This window comes from Borostomias antarcticus (assembly GCF_949987555.1).
Source record: "Borostomias antarcticus genome assembly, chromosome: 1".
Classification (NCBI taxonomy): domain Eukaryota; kingdom Metazoa; phylum Chordata; class Actinopteri; order Stomiiformes; family Stomiidae; genus Borostomias; species Borostomias antarcticus.
In genome coordinates this window covers 54575564-54600101 of record NC_140234.1, presented here as the reverse complement: position 1 = coordinate 54600101, position 24538 = coordinate 54575564, and the positions used below count along the sequence as shown (strand labels likewise).

At 45.8% G+C, this 24538-nt stretch overlaps 2 protein-coding genes and 1 long non-coding RNA gene across 3 annotated transcripts; all 3 read left to right on the top strand.

Annotated features, from left to right (window-relative positions):
- Window positions 1–791: 791 nt before the first annotated feature.
- taok1a (TAO kinase 1a) lies at window positions 792–16421 on the top strand. The gene is made up of 20 exons (XM_084443858.1): window positions 792–1114; window positions 3954–4203; window positions 4341–4412; window positions 5335–5436; window positions 5544–5589; window positions 5766–5862; window positions 6090–6203; window positions 6329–6420; window positions 6664–6757; window positions 6866–6947; window positions 7048–7215; window positions 7318–7521; window positions 7640–7774; window positions 7913–8149; window positions 8327–8455; window positions 8578–8781; window positions 10575–10814; window positions 10945–11157; window positions 11346–11528; window positions 11660–16421. Exons 2-20 carry the CDS (start codon window positions 4072–4074, stop codon window positions 12209–12211), a joined length of 3096 nt encoding a protein of 1031 aa, XP_084299984.1. The 5' UTR covers window positions 792–1114; window positions 3954–4071; the 3' UTR covers window positions 12212–16421.
- Window positions 16422–16798: 377 nt separating this feature from the next.
- Window positions 16799–18647, top strand: LOC311309786. Its single transcript, XR_014630471.1, has 3 exons — window positions 16799–16879; window positions 17814–17949; window positions 18035–18647. It is a non-coding gene; the product is annotated as an uncharacterized lncRNA (long non-coding RNA).
- An 871-nt stretch (window positions 18648–19518) lies between these two features.
- On the top strand, window positions 19519–23979 carry paf1 (PAF1 homolog, Paf1/RNA polymerase II complex component). The gene is made up of 14 exons (XM_084448209.1): window positions 19519–19725; window positions 19944–19973; window positions 20266–20358; window positions 20457–20578; window positions 20693–20759; window positions 20877–20978; window positions 21086–21191; window positions 21395–21463; window positions 21648–21751; window positions 21920–22036; window positions 22218–22346; window positions 22505–22610; window positions 22862–22943; window positions 23060–23979. Exons 1-14 carry the CDS (start codon window positions 19679–19681, stop codon window positions 23515–23517), a joined length of 1632 nt encoding a protein of 543 aa, XP_084304335.1. The 5' UTR covers window positions 19519–19678; the 3' UTR covers window positions 23518–23979.
- Window positions 23980–24538: the final 559 nt, after the last annotated feature.

Below are 24538 nucleotides of genomic sequence, written 5' to 3'. Positions count from 1 at the left end.
AAAGATAAAGGGAACAGAAAGGTGTAGAAAGTTCATGCGCATGGTGAAGGCATGGAACGTCAACCGCTTCCGCGTTCCACAACTCCTGGCGCTTGTGATGGATACTTGGTAAACGTGAGGTACTTGTGACATCTACTGTTACTTCAGGAGAATGACAAGCTCTGGCTCTTGATATGAACTGTTTGCCTGTTTGTAGTTGTAGGCTAGGTAAACAAGGCGGAAAAAGACTAGAAACAGTATTATTTAAATGAGTTAGTGGCATGGGAAGAGATCATATATCGGCAGTGTATCCCAACTACCATATTCGCATCTTTATTCTGGGAATTACGGAAAAAAATATTGGCCTCGTGAATGTTAGAGCCAGTTCACAACCATATGGCAACATCACCCTACTTCTACTTGATAGGCTACAATTTAATTGTATATCACCAACAACTCTGGTTTCACCCCCCACGCAACACTGGTTTGGTTACAACGGTATTGGCGTATTTATAAGAAATAGCTGTCTTGTCTAGGTAGTGAATGCACAATGTCTCCGCCCCTGGAAGTTTGGGGTTTTGGCCGCCTTGCTGTGCTCCATGCGTTTAGGTCAGAGGGAGTTTACAGTGTAGGGCGGAACTAGCGTTCCAGGAACAGAGAGAGAGAGGGAGAGAGAGAGAGAGAACGGGAGAGAAAAATCAAAGCTTCAATATAAACACGGTCAACTATTAGTCATATTGGTTCACTCTATCCAAGAAAAGACCACTCCAATCTACCGACGACGTCAAGGGCGCGGTCGCAGTGTGTTTGGGGGTGTTTACAGGGTGTTCCCTGAACTTCCTTCACATTTCCCCCGCTGTATTTGTCACGGAGGGAGGCAGCGGAACGCACGGCAGCCATCTTTGGAACCTGCCTGGGATTCGAGTTTCTTGGCCCCCGTTAATCCAAGGGTGGGGACTTTAGTTAGTCATATTCATCAAATACACAGCAGTTTGTCTGTTGACAACATTGGAAACCGTCAGCGTTCGGTCTCTGTGAAGTAGTATACAGGACGAAATACAGATCCACTTCTCCTTCAGTCCCAAATCGTCTGAAGCACAAAACAGTGGTCCGCGTAACCTGGCCTGTCGGAAGGGTGAGTACTGGGAGTTTTGGGCTACGGCGTTAGCTAGCCTAGCCATCCCGATGGGAGTCGCAAGCTAGCTAGTGGCATTCTTTACACATCGAGATAGCTAGCTATACAGATGATGTGGTGGAAAGCATACCGACTGAACGTTGCCTCTTTACGACTTGTCATGACACTTTTGTGTGTAAATCTGTTGGAGATCGCTATCTGGTAACGTTAGCGGGATGCTATCTAGCTACAGTAGCTAAGTTAGCTAGCTAGCTGTAAGTTCCTGTGCTTCGGGAAGCTCCGTCGCCTGCTGATGCTAAGCTAAAGTTAGCTCACGTTATCTAGCTAGATGATTACAAGCTAACGTTAGCTGGCCAATGTGGTCATGTCCAATGATTAGCGTGTTAGGTTGGATGCGTGTTGTAGTTATAGCCATCTAATCGTCAACACAGTTGTGAAAAATGTCAGTTGGTAACATTAGCTAGCATGATGGCTAACGTAGCAATAGCAAACCACTAGCTCACGTTAGATCTTTTTGGGTGTGTTCACTGACACTTAAGCAACGTCCATATATCAATGATGGCTCACGACTGCTCGTGTCTGGGACGTCAAGCCTTTCCTCTTTCTTGTAACTTTTTGGCAAATAATACTGTCCTAACGTTATACTCTTCTTTTGTAAGGAGGCAGTAAGGTTAGTACTAACAGTTGCGTTATATAGCCAACGAATTCACCCAATAAGCCCAGGGCAGCTTTTGATATCCCTTTGATATTGTTTTCAAGAATGAAGGTATTTGGCAGCAGCATTCATTCCCGGGCAGTTGTTACCCTGGTTTGAACCATACATGATATGACTCGTTTTTAGTGCTACTGTATATCCATTACGTACATGGCTCTAAAATGACTCAATACACGAAATGTGGACATTATGAATGTGGAGCATAAACGTATTGACTCCTAACTTGTGTGGGGTCAGGATATTCAATAAGACATTCAGGCATACAAATGGCAGAATATATTTGGGTGTTCGTAAATATGTTTTTGTTTGGGTGATCAGAGTACTGTGACATTTGACATGGTATGATTAGGATCAGAATATGATGGATCCCTAAAACTTACACAACCCTTAGAAGAAACCTTTAGCTAGCCTTTGTAAATTGGCCTGGAGTGGCAGTGGCAACATGATAAAACTCACTTCTGCTCAGCTCACAGTATTTTCATTTGCTTATGGGTGTAGACCTACCTACATTAGTCATGAGAAATGATGCACGGAAGGGGGATAAGATACTGCCTGCCACTCATAGTCCCTTGTTTCATTTCCATTTGCTGTCTGTTGGTGCGGTTCTTGAACACTTTAATTGGGCTGTGCAATTTTAAGATGAACATTAGGCTACACAGACCTGAGGAAGACTGATGACCAGGCCCCGATCCCACTCCCTATAGCTGAGCGAACAGGAAATGCTGAGAAATGCAGTGCAGTGAGAGCATGCAGAGGGAATTCCAGCCCTCCAGCTTTGTTGTCCTGTCTGGCTGCATTCTTGCAGCCTGTGTGTGCGTGTGTGTGTGTATGTGTGTGTGTGTGTGTGTGTCGGGTGGCACGCAATAGTGTTTCATTAAGGGTATCACTTATCAGTGCTGTCACCCTCACGTGTCATCACTAGACAGAAGACAAGGCTCATTCATTAGCAACAATGTAACTAACAGCCATGACAATAAAGCAGCACAGTCCCACACATGTTAATGAGCCTGGATTTCAGGGCCGTGGCTGCATCTATGCAGGCTGTGGCGGGGAGTCGTTCGGGTTTGTTGTTGTTGTGGGACAAAAGATGTGTGCTTGAGAGACCGGGGGCTGTTCCTCCCTGGCTGGGAGAGGATCAGTCTTGTGACTCTGGCGTCAGCTCTGCCTCTGTATGCAGCTGATCATCTGAGCTAGGCTCTGTCTGTACGCTTCCCTCAGTGGTCTGATGTAGCCTAGCCTACCCATACATATACCCAGCAATTAGGTCCAGTCAACATCAAATTGAAGAAGCAAAGTCAACCTTCCAATAAGCAGTAGGGCCTGCATTTAATAATTGTGTATTGTGTTCTTGTAGCTTCCTAGTAATGGCGAGCATAGAAATGAGCAGAGATCAGCATCTCTTCTTGGTTAATTTTAGACTGACTGAATAATTAGGATCAAGGCTAGCCTATAGTCTGTTCAGCAGATGGCTCCAAATTTTCCTGTAATGCTATTTGAATCATGAAAGGATTAGAGCATATCTTCTTGCATCACTTCCTTACTGGTCGAACAAGTAGTTTTGTTGAATTGATGGAATGCTTTGTATGTGCCACCATGCATGCATAGCTCATGTCATGTCTACCTTAGTCACTGACTTGTAATGTTGGTTTCTTTGTTTGAGGCTATGAACAGCAGGGCTATTTTCTTTGTTTCCCCAGTATATTGGTTTGTCAGCATACCAGTGACGGAGCAAGAGAGCGTTGGGGAGGGGAGGTTGTCAGGACACAGCCCACTGGCTTTCTTACTGTAGTTGCTGTTGTTGCTATGGAAACAGGAGACTGGTCTCTCTCTCTCTCTACCTTACCAGAAAGTACCCAGAGCTATAGCTGGCCACTCTCCAGAGCTGGTCTGACATCACTGGACAGTCACACTGTGTCCAGCCCTGCCCTCTCCTCCCTCCATCCTATTATTAGACCCTCCTGGCATTGAGGGACGCTCAAAAACTAGTTTCACATTATCCACTACTCACAACATCCGGATAATGTCATGACTCACATCCTAGGGCCAACACCAAAAGTCAAATAGTGAGGAATGGTTTCACCGTTGTGCTGCTCAGTGCTCACGCTGCTGTCTCTCCCTCCCCAGGTGTTGACACACGTATGAGGCTGCTGTCCTGCAGATGAGCCATCGGTGGGGGCATTCGCGTCGCTGTCGCAGATCCAGATAGTCCCTGGCGGCGGCGGCACTGCCCCCCTCCCTCAGCATGCCCAACACCACCCGGGCGGGGAGCCTGAAGGACCCGGAGATCTCCGATCTCTTCTTCAAGGAGGATCCCGAGAAGCTGTTCACAGACCTGCGCGAGATCGGACATGGCAGCTTCGGGGCCGTCTACTTTGTAAGTTCCCCAGTATCAGGACATCATGCCTGTAACAGGGGCTGCTCCACACAACGTGTATAGTGTCTGTGTCAAAATTGAATAACCTGCATGTGACAGTGTGGGGCAAAGCGCTAATGTTGTGCTTTCTTCTCCAGGCACATGATGTGCGGACAACTGAAGTGGTGGCCATCAAGAAGATGTCTTACAGTGGAAAACAGTCCAATGAGGTAAGTGTGCTTGCATAATATGTGACTCATCTGGCCTGGGAACACTTTATGGTAGCATTCATGTATAAGTCATCAATAAATCTCCAGATGTGCTAATAAACGTGGACCTGGTTATGAATGTATATTCATTAAAGTTAGCATACAGTGTGATCAGTTCGCCATAGCAATGATGCTGTAGCAAGCACAAACAGGACAACATGTATCCAGAATTCTGATTCATGATCAGTTACTAGTTTGTCTGCTTTATGGATGCCGTCCAGCTGATTGCGTAACTCTGTTTTTGTCGAAGTACCCCTTTCACTCACTTCCAACCAAATGGCTCTCACACAGAGCAGCTGACAACTTGACTGTGTCATCTTGTGGAACAATGTGAGCTCCGAGGACAAAGACATAGCCTATTAATCCCATATAGCCCTTTATTTAATCAGCGGTCTGATGGCACATCATGCATTCTCCTATACTAGAATTGCCTCATGGTTGTGGTTATAGATCTTCAGTGGATTGACACAGTGCATGTTCGTAGCTGAAGTGTTGTTTGCCGTTTCAATATTTGTGGAGTTAAAGAGCTCATTGACATGTAATCCTGCACAGCCTACTACTGCACGGCGCTGCCAACACAAAGTGTGGGGCATTATAGTTGATACAAGGTACGCCTTCAATAGGATCCGCTGTTCTCTCCTGTTCTAATGAGACTATTTTAGCCAGAGACAAGTTTAGGCTATTTGTCAGAACAACTGGACCTGTTGGACAGTGGCATATTCTCTGATGCTCGATTTGATGATTTGATTGGTAATTTAATTTGATTCGGGCCAAAAGTCTCGATAGGGAAATTCGTTAATGCCATGTATGTACTTCTTGTTGAACAATTGTTGGACCTTTGTAATTAATTCAAGCATGGTTTAATCTGTCCTGTCTATCCCAGAAATGGCAAGACATCATCAAGGAGGTGAAGTTTCTGCAGAGGATACAGCATCCCAACAGCATAGAGTACAAAGGATGCTATCTGCGAGAGCACACTGCCTGGGTAAGGCTTAGATGGGATGATAATGGAATAAAAGTATTATTACAATATAGTTCAGTGGTTATAAACTCACACGGAGCTGACAATACTGTCTGTTTCCTGCCCGATAGCTGGTCATGGAGTACTGTCTGGGCTCCACCTCCGATGTACTGGAAGGTGAGTTTGTATAGGCCTATATGAGCATAAGTATTTGATAACACTGTCTAGTTGTTTGTTTATGATTACTGTGAATACAGGACAGGCGTGTATCTTCCCTGGAGATCTTCCCTGGAGTTCTTCCTTGTAATTTTTCCATGATTTGCATCCTGTCTTTCTGTGTGTGTGTCACCCAGTTCACAAGAAACCCCTGCAAGAAATGGAAATTGCCGCGATTACCCACGGTGCTCTACAGGGCTTAGCTTATCTTCACTCCCACAACATGATTCACCGGTGAGTGAGAGTGTGTGTGTGTGTGTGTGCGTGCGTGTGTGCGTGCGTGCGTGTGTGCGTGCGTGCGCGCGTGCGCACGCTTGCGTGTGTGTGTGTTAGGGAGTTATTTACGTACATGTGCCCTGAGGCTCAGGGCGTGCGCTAGTGTATTACAGCCGTAACGTCATTTTGTTGATCTGAATCTCTACCCTCATCTGTTCCCTCTGTCTTTTCCCTTTGTTTGACAGAGATATCAAGGCGGGGAACATCCTGCTGACGGAGCCTGGCCAGGTGAAACTTGCAGATTTTGGTTCCGCCTCCATTGCCTCTCCAGCCAACTCTTTTGTGGGGACGCCATATTGGTGAGTGATATGAAATGAGATATGCAATGAGAGCTGTCCCATTTCCTTAATATCTGCTTCTCCATCCAGCCAAAAGTAGTATGCAGCCTACCTGGCTGATCAAACAAGTCTTATTCGTTTCTCAGGATGGCCCCAGAGGTAATCTTGGCTATGGACGAGGGTCAGTACGACGGCAAGGTGGACATCTGGTCTCTGGGAATAACCTGTATTGAATTAGGTAAGTCATCTTGTCCATGAGGATAGGGTTAGGGTTAGGGTGCAAATGAAGGCTAGCTCTCTAGTTTCTTTAAGGCTCTCCTCCTCATCTTTTCTCAAAGCAATATCTAGCGCACAGAGTGAAGCTGCATTTCTGGTTCTTATGAGGGCTCTAATAACGTCTCAGTGCTTTCTGTTTATACTGTTCATCATAGTTGGGAGTGGATGTGCCAAACTCACATTTTCTCTGCCGTTCTTTTTTCAGCTGAGAGAAAACCACCACTGTTCAATATGAATGCGATGAGTGCCTTATACCACATAGCGCAGAATGAGAGCCCAACACTGCAGTCAAGTGAATGGTAAGTAACATATTGTTTGCCTATTGTTTAAATTAGTTAATTTGTCACCCTCTCAGGAGTTAATGGCGGCTGCCACGCTAACGTTGCTTTCTTTTTCTACTACTTCAGGACGGAATACTTCCGGAACTTTGTTGATTCTTGCCTTCAGAAATTCCCCCAAGACAGACCCAACTCTGAGGAGCTGTTGAAGGTAAGAGAACGAAGGCAGCCCTGGGCTCACCTTGATCAACGTCGATTTTTTATTTATTTATTAAAAATGACTAATCCCTTCCTCTCCTTCTATCTCCCAGCATGCATTTGTACAGCGTGAGCGTCCTGATTCTGTTCTGATGGACCTGATCCTGCGGACCAAGGACGCTGTGCGGGAGCTTGACAACCTGCAGTACCGCAAGATGAAGAAGATCCTGTTCCACGAGGCCCACAACGGGCCGGCAGCAGAGGCCCAGGACGACGAGGAGGTCTGTCTCTCTCTCTCGCGCTCTCTCTCTCGATCTCTCGATCTATCCATCTTTCTCTCTCTCTCCTCTCCATCTACAATTGTGTGTGTGTCTGCTCGTCAGGAGCCAGAGCACAGTGGTGGCAGGACGGGCACGGTGAACAGCGTGGGCAGTAACCAGTCCATACCCAGCATGTCCATCAGCGCCAGCTCCCAAAGCAGCTCCGTTAACAGCCTGACCGACGCCGGCGACGACAAGAGTGAGCTGGACATGATGGAGGGAGACCACACCGTCATGTCCAACAGCTCAGTCATCCACCTCAAACCGGTAGGCCTCCGGTCGTATGGAACATTGTGACATGGCGGAAATGTCTTTTTGCACAGATTTGTCTCGTGCAACACCTTGTTCTACTTTTGATGTGCTGTGCTGTGTTGCACTATCAAAGGAGGAGGAGACTTACCGCGACCAAGACTCTGAACCTCACAGCCGCCCCACTGAGCCCCAGTCTCCCCCTGCGCACACTCCACGTCCAAAACATCGCAACCGCGAGCACTTTGCCACTATACGCACAGCCTCCCTGGTAAGAACACCTTAATACGACCGAAGAGACCCTCAAAGGTTCCGTCACCCCGTAAGAGAGGACAATCTGAAGTTTGGGGCACTGGGGTGAACCGTGTGTGTGTGTGTGTGTGCGCGCGTGTGTGTGTGTGTGTCCTAGGTCACGCGTCAGATGAAGGAGCACGAGCAGGACTCCGAGCTGCGGGAGCAGATGTCAGGCTACAAGCGGATGCGGAGGCAGCACCAGAAGCACCTGATGACCCTGGAGAACAAGCTGAAGGCAGAGATGGACGAGCACCGACTCCGCCTGGACAAGGAGCTGGAGAACCAGAGGAACAGCTTTGCCCAGGAAATGGAGAAACTCATTAAGAAGCACCAATGCGCCATGGAGAAAGATGTATGCTCTTTTAGACATTGGGTCAAATTGAATATGCTGTTGTGCTATAAAGCCCGCATATACTTGTTATATACACATTTTATGATGGTGTAATTAGTAATATCTCTACGTGGTCCACATGGTTAGGCAAACTTCCACAAAGACATTCATGTTTTCTTTACATCTGCGTCGCTTCAGGCCAAGACGTTCTCAAACGATGAGAAGAAGTTCCAACAGCACATCCAGAGCCAGCAGAAGAAAGAGCTCAGCAGTTTCTTGGAGTCCCAGAAACGAGAGTACAAACTCCGCAAGGAGCAGCTCAAAGAGGTCCAGAAAGAACACAGTGAACACTACTCCTTCTGCATGAGAAAAGACCACGCTACTTCAACTTGCTAATACGCTCCTTAGCAAATAATACATCAATCTCCACTTTGTTGATCCCCCCCCAGGAGTTGAACGAGAACCAGTCGACGCCCAAGAAGGAGAAGCAGGAGTGGCTGTCTAAGCAGAAGGAGAACTTCCAGCACTTCCAGGCGGAGGAGGAGGCCAACCTGCTGCGCAGACAGAGGCAGTACCTGGAGCTGGAGTGCCGCCGGTTCAAGAGGAGGATCCTCATCGCCCGCCACAACGTCGAGCAGGACCTGGTGCGCGAGGTGAGTGGTCGGCCCTTCCTTCCTCCGTTCGCTCTCATTCTCCTCACAGCAGAGCCCTTTAACCTGGCTCCTCATAGGAGGGGGCTTTAACCTGGCTCCTCACAGTAGAGCCCTTTAACCTGGCTCCTCACAGTAGAGCCTTTTAACCTGGCTCCTCACAGTAGAGCCCTTTAACCTGGCTCCTCACAGTAGAGCCCTTTAACCTGGCTCCTCACAGTAGAGCCCTTTAACCTGGCTCCTCACAGTAGAGCCCTTTAACCTGGCTCCTCACAGTAGAGCCCTTTAACCTGGCTCCTCACAGTAGAGCCCTTTAACCTGGCTCCTCATAGTAGAGCCCTTTAACCTGGCTCCTCACAGTAGAGGCCTTTAACCTGGCTCCTCACAGTAGAGCCCTTTAACCTGGCTCCTCACAGTAGAGGCCTTTAACCTGGCTCCTCACAGTAGAGCCCTTTAACCTGGCTCCTCACAGTAGAGCCCTTTAACCTGGCTCCTCACAGTAGAGCCCTTTAACCTGGCTCCTCACAGTAGAGCCCTTTAACCTGGCTCCTCACAGTAGAGCCCTTTAACCTGGCTCCTCACAGTAGAGCCCTTTAACCTGGCTCCTCACAGTAGAGCCCTTTAACCTGGCTCCTCACAGTAGAGCCCTTTAACCTGGCTCCTCACAGTAGAGCCCTTTAACCTGGCTCCTCACAGTAGAGCCCTTTAACCTGGCTCCTCACAGTAGAGCCCTTTAACCTGGCTCCTCACAGTAGAGCCCTTTAACCTGGCTCCTCACAGTAGAGCCCTTTAACCTGGCTCCGCACAGTAGAGCCCTTTAACCTGGCTCCTCACAGTAGAGCCCTTTAACCTGGCTCCTCACAGCAGAGCCCTTTAACCTGGCTCCTCACAGTAGAGCCCTTTAACCTGGCTCGGTAGAGGCACAGTAGAGCCCTTTAACCTGGCTCGGTAGAGGCACAGCAGAGCCCTTTAACCTGGCTCGGTAGAGGCACAGTAGAGCCCTTTAACCTGGCTCGGTAGAGGCACAGCAGAGCCCTTTAACCTGGCTCGGTAGAGGCACAGTAGAGCCCTTTAACCTGGCTCGGTAGAGGCACAGTAGAGCCCTTTAACCTGGCTCCTCACAGTAGAGCCCTTTAACCTGGCTCGGTAGAGGCACAGCAGAGCCCTTTAACCTGGCTCGGTAGAGGCACAGTAGAGCCCTTTAACCTGGCTCGGTAGAGGCACAGTAGAGCCCTTTAACCTGGCTCGGTAGAGGCACAGTAGAGCCCTTTAACCTGGCTCGGTAGAGGCACATCAGAGCCCTTTAACCTGGCTCGGTAGAGGCACAGTAGAGCCCTTTAACCTGGCTCGGTAGAGGCACAGTAGAGCCCTTTAACCTGGCTCGTGGTCGTCGCCGGAGCCCCTCGAAGTCTGATCTCACCGTCTTGGGACTTGGACTGTTACTGTTTTTAAAGCTAGCCTTAAGACTCACCTGTTCTGCACCGTCTTCCTATAGGGCTATGCAGGCTCTAAGGTGTCGATTGGCCTTTCAAACCCGGTTATGTTACTGTCTTATCTAGTTCTGTTTATTTCTTTAGTTATTATAATTATTAATGGTTACCTGAATAATCTTTGAATTAATATCTTATTCCCAGTTTTGCATCATTTAATATCGGCCCTAATTTTGCTAATTGATTTGATTGTTTATATCTTTGCCTGTAAAGCACCTTGAGATATCTCTGTAATTTAAAGGGTGCTATATAAATCCCTCATTATTAATATTATTATTATTATCACTGTCCTCGCCGTGTGTCCAGGAGCTGAACAAGCGACAGACCCAGAAGGACCTGGAGCACGCCATGCTGCTGCGGCACCACGAGTCGATGCAGGAGCTGGAGTTCCGCCAGGTCAACACCATCCAGAAGATGAGGGCCGAGCTGATCCGCCTGCAGCATCAGACGGAGCTCACCAACCAGCAGGAGTACAACAAGAGGAGGGAGAGGGAGCTCCGGCGCAAGCACGTCATGGAGGTCCGCCAGCAGCCCAAGAGCCTCAAGGTGAGACTGTTTCCTCTCTCTCTCTGTCTCTTTCTTTCTCTATCTCTCTTTCTCACCCTCTTTCTCACATGCGCGCTTTCCTTCACTGTCACATCTCACACTCTCTCTCCGTTGAAACCCCCTCTCCCAGTCCAAAGAGCTCCAGATCAAGAAGCAGTTCCAGGACACGTGTAAGATCCAGACTCGGCAATACAAGGCCCTGAGGAACCACCTGCTGGAGAGCACGCCAAAGTCGGACCACAAGGCGGTCCTGAAGCGCCTGAAGGAGGAGCAGACCCGCAAGCTGGCCATCCTGGCCGAGCAGTACGACCACTCCATCAACGAGATGCTCTCCACCCAGGCGGTGAGTCTGTGTGTGTGTGTGCGTGTGTGTGTGCGTGCGTGTGTGTGTGTGTGTGCGTGTTGGGGAGTAATTCTAGCGCAGCACGCTTGAGGAGGGTGAGGGGGGCCAGACGGCAACTTACTGACTGCATGACGATCCCATCCTCCCCCTCTCGTCCCTCCCATGACTCTCCGGCCTGCTCCCATCAGCTGCGTCTGGATGAGGCGCAGGAGGCCCAGTGCCAGGTGCTGAGGATGCAGCTGCAGCAGGAGCTGGAGCTGCTCAACGCCTACCAGAGCAAGATCAAGATGCAGACGGACGCCCAGCACGAGCGCGAGCGCAAGGACCTGGAGCAGAGGGTGTCGCTCCGGAGGGCCCTGCTGGAACAGAAGGTTTGCCTCCACTCGCCGCCGGCGCTTACCTTCAGCACCCACGGTTATTTAGGTTTCTTAGCCGCCAAGTAAGTGTGGGGTAAAGCATAATGACTTGTGTTATTGAACTGCTGTCTTGTCTGTCTCCACAGATTGAGGAGGAAATGCTGGCCCTTCAGAACGAGCGGCTGGAGAGGATCCGCAGCCTCCTGGAGCGCCAGGCCAGAGAGATCGAGGCTTTCGACTCGGAGAGCATGCGCCTGGGCTTCAACAACATGGTGCTGTCCAACCTCTCCCCCGAAGCCTTCAGCCATAGCTTCCCCGGGGCCCCCGGCAGCTGGGCCCACCCCCAGGCACAGCACCAATCAGGGGGCTCCCAGAGCTCCCCTTGGGGCAGTGGGGGTGCAGGGGGAGGGGGGAGTCACCAAGGCACCCATCACCAACACCACTACCACTCCAGTCAGGGAGGGTCCCCCATGCAACAGTCCTGGGGCCTAGGCATGCAGGGAGGCGGCGGCAGCGGCCCTCAGCCGTGGGGTCACCCCTCAGCAGGCCCCCTGGGCTCCCGAGGCAGCGGAGGTGTGCAGAACAGCCCCCAGGCACTGAGGAGGACAGCCTCAGGGGGGCGCAGTGAGCAGGCCATGAGCAGGAGCACCAGCGTCACCTCTCAGATATCCAACGGGTCGCACCTGTCCTACACATAGACTCCCAGACCAGCCCCGGAGTCCCAGTAAGGCAGGGAACCAAGTACTCCACAGAAATGAGCAGGGTGGGACAACAGTCTGGGCCAAGCTCGACAACTCCACCCCTCCCTCCCGCCTTTCTCTTCCCCTCTTACCTGTCCCATTTGCAAATGTAGATGTGTGTGGAAATAAATGTTGCTCAGGTCAAAAGGGCTGAAAGAGGCACGCCCCCTCTACACAGCAGTTTATTAGCACACATACAAATCAGTTCATTTGTCTCTATGTAAACCTTTCAAGTGTCAACACTTCATACTACCATCTTTATTTACTGCTCTCTTTCTTGCTCTCTCTTAGAAGTCCTTTGTGTACCTGTACACATGTGCTCTTCACAGCCACCGCTCTCCTTTTGCACAGAGGCCACTTCACCATGTTTACTAAGGAAAAAAAGATGTTCAGTGTCAATCAATAGCAGCAAACTGAGATCATTCAGGAAAACACCCTTCAAATTCAATCATGAGCTGCTGGCCTATCAAGTTACTTTGCTGGTCAAAATACCAGCAAAGTCCAAAATGCTCTGCTGTGTTGGTAAAATACTGTCCTCCTGTGCCAGCCTGCTGTAATGGTAATTTGCGATGGCATTCTTCTCATTTGGAAAAAATCTATGCGCTTGTTCTTTGATAGAAGGTTTCTATACTCGCACTCGTTACTCGCACAGTAGCTTCCTTTCCCCCAGCTCAAAGAAACAAGCTCTATGTTAAAGAAGGTTAACGTTCTCTCTCTTGGTGTGGGTGTGTTATGGAGACAAGCTATTAAGATGTATGTTTGACTTCGGGTAGCTGACTCTAGGGCCAGTCAGTTGTTGCTAACTGAGTATACAGACTGTAGACTGTGGTGGGATTGTTTACTTTTAGGAAGGCATGTCAGGGAAGTTGGAGACATTAAGCAGTTTTATTTTTTAAGAAAGCAAGGAAATTGTTTAAAAAGAAAAAAAAAAGAAATTTAGACCTTTTAAGATAAAGAACTGTTCCTTTTCAGCATTTTTATATCATGGTGATCTTTCAACTTTAACTATTGCAGTTTTATGGAAGTATGTTTAACAACACATTGGATTATTAACACACATTGGAGAAGCAGTATGAGTATAAACATTCACTTTCTGTCCAACGATGTGAGAGTTTCACAGTGCATCTCCACATCAGCCAAAATAAGTGGGACCCTTTAAGTACAGAGCCAAATGAAACTAGGTTTAACAGTTTTACAACTCCAACAATATGGTGCCTTTTAACTTCTGGTACTGATGAGTCAGTCTCAGTAGGAATCAGTAGAATTTAATGTTTTAGCCCCTTCCATCATTGAAATGAAACAGCTTAATTTTGAATACCGGTATCTGCCAATACTGTTTCAAGCTACCACGTCCATTTAGTTTCAACACTGGCCTTCTTAGTTTAGAGAGGAGCATCCAAACATCTGCCCTCAGTGCAGAATTTCACCTGCTCTTTTATCATTATTCTTCTATGTATATAGTAGTCAATGTTGTATGGGATCTTGTACTGAAGTCAATGATTGTATATTCATATCAGTTGCTGTGTTGTCAGAACAGATTCAATGGACTTTCTGATTGAGACAGCATTAAAAAGCGGTGTTACTTGAGGGCTGATTTTGGGAACGGCTGCTGTGAGCAAAAGAACATGAATGTGTAAGGACGGGTATCAAGCTGGGTGATCGTGTGATATGAGAGTAAAGACTCCTAATGCCTTTAAGGGGAACCCTGACATTGATCAGTTTATTTTATGTTAGTGCCTTTTAAAACTGCTGCCTTGTCAAAGCACTTTATACAGCAAAAAATGTATACAGTAAAGTGGATGTTGGTTTGAGTTTCTCTTCATAGGCATAGCACTCTAGAATAAATCTAGAGTGGATGAGATGCAGAAATATCAAAGTGAAGTTGGTTTTCTTTATTTTGTAAAGGTGAGATAGGTATCTGGCTATGTGGGTAACAAAAGCTGAATGGTGTGATGCTGTAGAGAAGGATATTGGACTAGCAGCTTATATACCACCACCAAGCTTGAGAAGTTGGCAATGAAAGTACTGGGGGCAGAGCATGCTTATGAACAGGTCTTGATTGAGTGTACTGCATTGTATGTGTTAAGAGAGAAATATTGTCCAATATTAGTCCATTTGGTGGCAGATTTTGACCATGACAGCAGGCTTGGCCATACTATGGAGGATATGCATTCTTGTGAACTGAAATATGTGATGGAATGGTCCACAAACCAAGCAGCATTAATGACTACAATTCAGGAACCTCATCACCACCTAAGAACTGTGGCAAGTGAATGAAGCACATGTATACTAATCACTGCTGTGTAGCATGTAAATATAACATGGACTCTGCAAATATGTTGGCATTGGCAAGCAGTTTAAACATGGATGAAGGTGGCAAAGCACTTATGTGGTCAATTACTTTGACACTAGTTTCTTCCCTTCCTAGCACAGATCCAATAGCTTTCTGAACCAGTTGTGTTTCACTGTTAACTCCTTTTTAACTGTCATGGATGAGTGAATGGCTTTGTAGTTCCCCGTTCCCTTGTCCACCTCCTTCCCCCACACTAAGCCTGCTTTTAGGAGGAACTCTTTCCATATGGAAGTTTGGAACACTTTAAACGTATATATTGAATAGGCCATCAAGGGTTAAACGATCTAGAGATGATTAGGAAATATATCCTCCTATGAATCATTTAAGTGGAGCTAAATGTTCATATTGTGTATATTTACAATGTAAAAGAGATTAAACATTTAAACCTAAACTTGCATTTTGACAAAGGAAATAAAATGATCATCTCTAAGACTAACATTATTTAACTGACAGACTATGCAGATAATAGAAAACCCTTGAGTAAAGGAATCTAGATGAGACTGGTATTGAGGTCTTTGAAAGTACCTGATGAACCTGTGCTTGGTTGTGTGTACACTGATTCTAACTGCTCTCTGTGCATGCATTTGCTGTCATTTTCCTTCCCTGTTTCTATTAGTCACTGCCCCTTGTGAAGCCTGTTATTGCAGTAAGTCTGTACCGCTGTCTGTGGTAAACACTGAAGTGTTTCACCCTGTTCCACTCTTCCCACATTTACAGCCACTAGATTGGGAAGCATTCTGATGTTTGCTTTTGTTGAATGTGACTGCCATTGTTCACCTAAAACACTTCAGGACACACAGTCCTGGGAAGATTTTCTTCTCAAGCTGTAGGATGTTTTTTGAACTATTTGCATACACTTTTCCTTCCCCAGAAAAACATTGTGATCTCTTTACATTGGCTGTCCTCCCAATACCCTCAAAACACTCTCCACTTCGACTTTGTTCATTTATTTTGTGGAGGTGACAACAAACCAATAGGCAGCAATATGATGCAGGTTGCATCCACCAAGTCTTTACTGACCATTGGTTTGGAAAGAAGAGGGAAAAGGCTTTGATTATTGGGATGGAACGTTTGCTCAACATGCCAGACCAATGGTTTGAATGTCAAGCCAATGAAACCTCATCTCAAATGAGATGTAGTCCAATGCCAACCTGAAGTTATCCACCACACCATTTGTTCCATGTTTTTAAATCATTTTTGTGTGAGGGAGACTACTTTGGTATTTGTATTCATAATTGTTTATAAGGCTTCTACACCAACCTGGATATAGTTTTTTTTATGATTTAACATTGATGTCAACTTTTGTCCTACTGACTGAAAGTATGGGATACTGAGTGAGAAACTGGCATAAGAAAATGGAGGTCCGCCCTCTGGTCAAACACTGTGCCATACCAGAGCTGCCAAGCCCAGACCCCACTGCATTGTTTCATCTCCAGACTCACCTATCATTTGACTGACAGCATACAATGATAAGAAATGGCACGTGAGCCTATGGCTCTGGTCAAATAGACGATGTAGAGAGGCTTGAGAAGATAAAGTGGTGACAGACAAATTCTGTAAAAAGAGGGTGGATTTCTATGAGGATGTCAGTATTCTTCCTTGGCACAGCATTACCACTACAACTCATATAACCTGTATTAAAATGTATAGATTGTGAAACCTGTTATTGAATGTCGGAAAAATTATGAAGATTATACAGAAAAGTTGGAAAAAATACAAAAAGTGGATTTAAATTGTGTAAAAAGCTTCATAAAAAGAATAAAAACTAGGATCAAATGTACTATTTTGTTTGTATTATAATTACCATTGTGTTGGCGGAGGGATATTGAACAGAAAATCAGCTGTAATAAAGTAATTTTAGTACAACTTCTGTCTGTCTATTCAATTCAAACAAACTGGAAGTGATGCATGCATTTACAAAGATCAACCAGATTTAGCGCAACTTTGTACTGTACTGTATGTGCAGTGATTCTATGCTCTTGGGTTGATTCAGAAGGTGTAGCTGCGGTACTAACCCACTAAAAAATACAAATCCACACGAAATAAAATCACATATTGGTAGAAATATTAATATGGATCATCAACTGCTCAATTGATACCGATAGGTTTCCATTTCCCCTTTTGAATGCATAATTTGGTTTTCTGCGCAGCAATTGCGCGTTCTGACCCCCGGAAACTCGCTCATTAGCGATGCAGGCCGGTCAATCATGTAAACAAGCTAGCAAAAAAATAGCTAGCTAGCTTGCAAACTATTCCAGATCCTCCGAGAGAAGGTAAAGTCGGTGTTCTCATAAGAAAATGTTCTAGTGGCACAGTTAACTATGTAGCACTGAAAAATACCTATTCCATCTACGTGGCTACCGCTAACTAGTATCCAACTTGGTGCTAAGTAGCTAGCTAGCCAGCCAGCCATAATTAGCCAAAATACAAAATTAATATCTCTGGCCACCAAGGGGCGCATATTTAAGTGCAAATGACGTGATTAGGGGTATTATTTGAACGGATAGTGTGGTGAAGGGTAACTAGCCTACTTAGTCCCATTAATAGTGTGTTCCATATAATTATATTTTCTGTTTGCCACCCCATTGCATTCTAATGCATATTGTTATTGTGCTCACTACTTCATGGTTCTATATGTTTTATTTTATTTTATTAATAGGCATTGCTGCTCTACACTACTTCATGTCATGATGATGCCGTGAGACAACCCAAAGACCACTTTAATTAGCATGGGGCAATCATAATTAGCACTTCACCCTTGTGAAAAATATAATCATGCAGTCATCGATTTGGCGACTGGTTATTTTTGCAATAAGTAAAACGCTGCTAGTGTGGCTATAGATTTCGCTCTAGTTGGGCTTTCTACCCAGATATCAAGAACATAGGCTCGGTTTCTCTTATGGTAAATGTTTACCCTGTCCCGAATTATTCACTAAATCCTGGTCAGGGCAAGACTTTGCATGTAGGCTGCTTGACCAAACATTGCTAACTAGCTAGCTGGTTGATGTGTCAACTGAACCAGTTCCTACATGTATCTCAAACAGGCTAGTACCTGTTCTCATTCCCAACATCAACCACTTCACTGAAACTGCCAATTTCGCAAGCAGGCTTTTACCGTGATGAAACTCATTGTTCATGTGGCACCTTCCAGTGGTTGCCAGTTGAATTAACATATCCCATATTTTTTTTCTTATCTTTGGCCTACAGGCCCCAGGATGTTGTGTGAGCTCCTGCTTTCATCGGTGTGGTTCCTCTTTATCATATTCTGGGTGGAGACTATAAGTGTGTGGCTGTTCCTGTGCATCTTCTACCAGGACAGGACATTCTATCATTGGGGAGATGGGTAAGATTGATGTTAATCACAGACAACTTGTTCATTTCAAACTAGCATGATACACTAATGCTACTGTTGCTGGCTCTTCCTTCAGAATGAATCCCATGAGACCGTTACAGGAATGAGGGAGGTAACTACACATATTGCCCAGAGATGGCTCTCGGACCAGGAGAATAGCCCCTATACCTATGTGGTACCCTTTTCGACCGCGGTTATTATCAATGTCAACATGGACTTATTCTGGTGTTGAATGTGGTTAGTGGTTGGAAAGTGGAACCAGTGACGGAAGGTTAGTGGATATTTGTGGTTGTGTTCTATTGTGTTTGCTGGTTTGTAAGTATTCCTCTTTCATTAAGGGAGACACTATGCAGCAAGGCAGCTCTGTGTATATTTGATTTGCATATTTATTTCAGTGTTCAGTTTTCTTTTACATGAAACATACAGGATTGTTTGTGTTTGTATGTTCAAGTTTAGCATGACCTCAGAATCGTCTTTTGCAGACATTTGACACATTTTGCCATTTCCTATCAAATTGCTGAATGTAACTTTATCCCCAATTGTATTTAGATTTGTATATCTTTGTAATGGGTTTGCACTGCAGGAAGATATAGCTACAAGAAAGCAACATATTTGTCGTATGTTACTAGGTGATGGTAATGGAAGAGCTAATTGTAAAACAATCCTTGTATATCTATTTGGCTTTTGTAATATCCCTTTGTATTGCAACTTTGAAATGTAAGTTGTCATTGTAAAGACATCAAGGATATATTGTATTTGTAAACTGAATAAATACAATGAAAACATTTTTTTTACAAAGCTTAGTTGTGTTTGTCATGTGGAGAATTGTAATAATTATCTGGACAATTACAGATAGACAGATACAGTAGATAGATCTTGATTCTTGATTACTTTGGTGATCCCAGGGCGGAAATTGTATAATCACAGCAGCAGTATGCATTGCAAAGGACGAACAACAAAACACACACTCAAGAATAAGTAATGAAGTAGTCAAGAATAAATACAATCCAAAACAAATTACAAAAATCTTAAAATATACAGAAATCCAAAATATATCACAGTGTAACAGTAAACACGCCTAGATCAAGTAAAAGTGCATGTCAAATCCAGATCAAGTAAGAGATGAATCAGCTGCAACGCGGCTGCTGCCCACAGCACCTTTTTGATAGCTGGTTTAGAGACTATTAAAACCAGGATGTAACCAATGAGGATGAACCTTGAGTGACCACTGATTTATGCTGACCCAACAGTAGGATAAACTGAGCAACGGCACACTCACCCTGGCTCAGCTCACCCACTTATCTCTTTCACGATCGGTGGCGCTATTGTTCAGTTAAACTGCAGATTGTACCTTCCGTACGACCACAGAAAAAAACGATCGCACAGATCTAGGACCAGCTACTTTGTTCAAGTCCACTGTCGCCGATTATGATAAATCAAGCAGAACTGACCGCGAATCAGTGATCAAATAAATATACATTGTATACAGGCAATTCCGTAAGCCAACTAGAAGTACCAAGGGGTCCTGTTGTAGCGAGGAAGGGAGGAAGGAAGGAAGGAACGGAGAAAAGAGCGCAAGTACAGAAAAGAGCTAGCTGGCCAGCTAGCTAGCTACGATAGCTAGTAAAACACATTTCATAGCTAGCGAGTCCATTGTTCGTGCAAAAGGATCTGAAATTGACAAGAAACTGCTGCTAGTTGCGGTTATTGTTTGAAGATAATGGCTCCAACTATTCAGACGCAGGCTCAGCGAGAGGACGGTCACCGGTAAGCAGCCAACAAAATAGGTTTTTCCGCTTTAGCTATCAATCAATTTGACTATCGGAGCTTTCATGCCAAATGAAGCTGTTGTATACAAAGTTCTAAATGGGCTGAATTAGCTTGCCTATATTGATTTGAAAGGTCTGTATCTTTGTGCTATTACATCGATGAGTATCAAGCATTTTTGAAAGTCTTGTCTTGTCAAATGTTTATTCCATGTCCAGGAGTTCCTCTCACAGAACGGTCCCAGAGAGGTATGTTTACCTTACGGTGCTCCATTTCTTGAATATTCCTCTGTATTTTGCTACAGACACGCATGACATCAACTGTAGACAAATCATGTTTCCTTATGTTGATCATATCATTAGTCTGTGTTTGATCTGTCTCCTAGGTCTTTGTCCTCCTAGATTTGCCCTGCTTTTTGTTTTAAATGTCTATAATGTCTTGCTTTTTTGTTTTAATGCTTTTAATGTCTCATGTAAAGCACCTTGAATTGCCCTGTGGCTGAAATGTGCTATATAAATAAACTTGCCTTGCCTTGCCTAGGTCGGGAGTCGTCTGTCGGGTGAAGTATTGCAACAGCCTGCCTGACATCCCATTTGACCCTAAATTCATCACATATCCATTTGACCAGCACAGGTAAATGCGGATGTCACTTCTAAATTTGTCTGTCATGACTGTAATCACTATAGCTTTGACATGTCTGGATGTTGCCCTGTGTGTGTAATTATTGGCAGGTTTGTGCAGTACAAGGCCACCTCGTTAGAGAAGCAACACAAGCATGAACTTCTCACAGAGCCAGACCTTGGGGTCACCATTGACCTCATCAACCCAGACACCTACCGCGTCGACCCCAGCAGTACGACCACCGACTCTTGCCACAACCCTCACTGTCTTCATATAATAGTCATTAACAACATGTGTAAAATAGACCACTGACACTTTGTCTATTTTTATTTGTCTATTTTTCTAGTTCTTCTGGATCCGGCTGATGAGAAGTTGCTGGAGGAGGACATGACGGCTCCAGCAAGCTCTAAACGGTTTGATTACACACTAAATGATGTGTCTGACACAACCTCCACTCAAGAGGATTTTGTCATATGTATTTGTGAGTGACCGGACCTTTCAGCTTTATCCTTTCCTTTCCCGTCCTTCAGGTCTCAGCAGCATGCCAAGGTAGTTCCATGGATGAGGAAAACTGAGTACATCTCTACAGAGTTCAACAGATATGGAGTCTCCAATGAGAAAGTGGAAGTCAAGTACGTTTCAGCCCTTTAGGGAGATCACTCCAGTGTTCCTTTGTCCGTACAGCAAAGTAATGTGTGCTTGCCCCATTTTGATTATAGTCCATGTCATTTGTCCTTAGGATCGGTGTATCCGTCAAACAACAGTTCACAGAGGAGGAGATCTACAAGGACAGAGACAGCCAGATTTCTGCCATTGAGAAGACATTTGAGGATGCACAGAAATCAGTGAGAGCAGTCTCCGATATGAAGCTGTAATCTACAGAAGCCCTGTCATTTTCGATCTTCTACAGGAAACACCTCTGAGATCTCACAGCTGCCTGTGTGCCTTCACTTCAACAATCTTCACTCATTTATTCCAGTCGTCAAACAGACACCTGCAACAGCACTGTGGAGTAGGAATAAACTCTGTGTTGCTCTTCTGTCCTCAGGTTACCCAGCACTACAGCAAACCTAGGGTCACTCCTGTGGAAGTGCTGCCTGTGTTCCCTGACTTTAAGGTGAGCACCAGGAACATGACATTTAGCACCACGCATCACTCTGTTTCTGCTGCCCATCTACATTTTTATACTGTACCACATTCCCGGGCCCTCATTTGCTCTTTTAAACTTGGTGCTTCACTTTTTTTTGCACATGATATTTTGGGACAGTAAGTATATGGATGTGTTGCACTCTATCCCCTAGATGTGGATCAACCCATGTGCCCAAGTCATCTTTGACTCTGATCCGGCACCCAAAGACATGTCCGCACCTGCAGGTGTGGATATGATGTCACAAGCCATGATCAGGTGTGTAGAGCATATTTGCCTCCTTATTTGTGTGTGTGTGTGTGTGTGTGTGTGTGTGTGTGTGTGTGTTTGTGTGTGTGTGTGTGTGTGTGTGTGTGTGTGTGTGTGTGTGTTTCAGTGTTTCAGTGTTTGTCATTTAGTGGATGTGTTTATTTTTGTACCATGCAGAGGCATGATGGATGAGGAAGGAAATCAGTTTGTGGCCTACTTCCTGCCAAATGAAGAAACACTTCGCAAACGCAAGAGAGACGTTGACGAGGAGTTGGACTACATGCCTGATGACCTGTAAGTAATCAAATTGTTCTTGAGTTGGAATGTCTGACATTTATTCTTGTGAATATTGAGAATGTTTTCTACCCAGTACTGCCAGATTACCAGATTGAAAAGGCAGTGCCCATTGTCCAACACAAATCTGCTTAAAAGCAATGAGTGCAAGGAGATGAGGTTCTTTTTCTGTGTGTTGCAGGTATGACTATAAGATAGCCAGGGAGTACAACTGGAACGTGAAGAACAAGGCCAGCAAGGGCTACGAGGAGAACTACTTCTTCATCTTCCGAGACGGAGACGGAGTCTACTACAACGAGTTGGAGACAAGGTAAAAACGGCAGTTGGCTATGTGTTGTGGTTGAGGCTGTATTTACTTTGAAGATGTGACAGTAATATTCTGAACAGTCAACTCTTATGTGGTAAGCGTGGTTCACTCTTAATTGTTTTTGTTTAATTTTGTGCTGATATTGTTGCCCTGTTTTGCAGAGTGCGTCTGAGTAAGAGGAGGGCTAAGGCTGGAGCCCAGTCTACCACCAATGCTGTGCTGGTGTGCAAGCACAGAGATATGAACGAGAAGGAGCTGGAAGCCCAGGTGAGACTACTACTGCTGTCTGTAGACCCGGGTCCACTCATGCTGCAGACCTATGTCCACTCATGCTGCAGACCTATGTCCACTCATGCTGCAGACCTATGTCCACTCATGCTGCAGACCTGTGTCCACTCATACTGCAGACCTATGTCCACTCATGCTGCAGACCTGTGTCCACTCATACTGCAGACCTGTGTGTACTCCCAGTCATTAGTAGAGTGGTAATGACACATAGCTTTCACTGTGCACCTCAGGATGCTCGTAAGGCCCAACTGGAGAACCATGAGCCTGAAGACGAGGAAGAGGACATGGACCTCAAAGACCTGCAGGACTCTGGTCAGTTTCTCCTCTCTACGCTCCCTCGGACTTCCACTCTGCTCAGTCTCTTCAGCAATCAGTATGTGAAATCGCTCACGTCGATGTTATTCACGTCTTTCTGTCTCCTCCCCCAGGCGACGAGAAAGAAAAAGGCAGCGAGAGCGAAGGCGAGAACTCTGAGAGTGAGTCCGAGCGGGAGGACGAGGACGTGGATCACCGGGGAGAGGATGAGGAGGGGGCGAAGAGGAAGAGGAAGCCCAGCGGCAGCGGCAGCGAGAGCGGCGAGGAGAGGACCAGGGAGATGAGGGATGAGGAGGAGATCTTCGGCAGCGACGACGACAGCAACGACAACGAGCCCAAGAGCGGCGCCCGCAGCAGTGGGGAGGAGGGCAGCGGGAGCGAGGACGAGGGGGAGAGGGGCGGGAGGGGGAGCGGCAGCGCGTCCCCCGCCCACAGCAGCGGCAGCGGCAGTCCCCGATCAGAGGGCCGGGCTCACAGTGGCAGCGGCAGCCCCCGATCAGAGGGCCGGGCTCAGAGCGGGAGCGGCAGCGAGCAAGGCTCAGACTCCAGCGACGGCAGCGACAGCGAATGAGGAAGCTTGCCCTCGTCCCTGTCACGACGCCCGTCCAGCACGCCTCCCCCGTGGCTGCCAGCCAGCTGATTCTGAAGAGTCGCAAACTCAACATGATAGCCTTTTATCCGGCTCAGGCTGGGACCAGTGTCTCGTTCTCGTTGAGAATGTATGTCTGTTTGAAAGGAAGAAAATTAGAGCCACGGTCTTTATAGTTACATGTACGGTGCATATGCATACACAAAAAAGCACAATGACATGTGCTTATGTTAGTATGTCATGCATGTTCCTGTTAGAATTAAGTTTGTGTCTATATCCCCTCGACATTGGAGGGACAGATTATGTCAAACAGACAATAAAATGCAGTGCTAAGAAAGTTAAACCCTTTTCTAAGCAAGTGTTGCATTTTATACTGTGACCTTAAAGCTGTCAAAATATACTTTTTCTGTCAGTTTTTGCAGACCGTGAAGCCAATAATTGACATGTCCCTTTATAAACATGTAGACTTTGTAAATAAATTGTAGTTGCTTTTATAAGACTGTCTTTTATATACTTTGTGTCTCTTCCATGTAGTGTCCTATATTATCATGTACTGTACAGTGCATCCGGAAAGTACTCACACACCTTCACTTTTCCACATTTAATGTTACAGCCTTATTCCAAAAATATTTTTTCTCATCAATCTACACACAATACCCCATAATGACAAAGTGAAAAATGTTTTAGACATTTAGGCTACATTACACAAATGTATAAAAAATGAAAATGTCACATGTACATAAATATTCATTCCCTTTGCTATGACACTCAAAATTGAGCTCATGTGCAACCTGTTTCCACTCATCATCCTTGAGATGTTTCTACAACTTAATTGGCGTCCACCTGTGGTAAATTTAATAGATTGGACATTATTTGGAAAGACGCACACCTGTCTGTATGGTAGAATGGCGAGACAGAAGCCTCTCCTCAGTAAAAGGCACATGACAGCATGCTTGCTTGGAGTTTGCCACCTAAGTGGCTCTTAGACCATGATAAACAAGAT

Coding starts and splice junctions, on each gene's coding strand:
- taok1a (XM_084443858.1), top strand. CDS start 4,072: ATGCCCAACACCACCCGGGCGGGGAGCCTGAAGGACCCGGAGATCTCC. Junction 5,590..5,765: donor CACCTCCGATGTACTGGAAG/GTGAGTTTGTAT, acceptor TGTGTCACCCAG/TTCACAAGAAACCCCTGCAA. Junction 7,522..7,639: donor CAGTCATCCACCTCAAACCG/GTAGGCCTCCGG, acceptor GCACTATCAAAG/GAGGAGGAGACTTACCGCGA.
- paf1 (XM_084448209.1), top strand. CDS start 19,679: ATGGCTCCAACTATTCAGACGCAGGCTCAGCGAGAGGACGGTCACCG. Junction 21,752..21,919: donor ATGTCACAAGCCATGATCAG/GTGTGTAGAGCA, acceptor TGTACCATGCAG/AGGCATGATGGATGAGGAAG. Junction 22,037..22,217: donor GACTACATGCCTGATGACCT/GTAAGTAATCAA, acceptor TGTGTGTTGCAG/GTATGACTATAAGATAGCCA.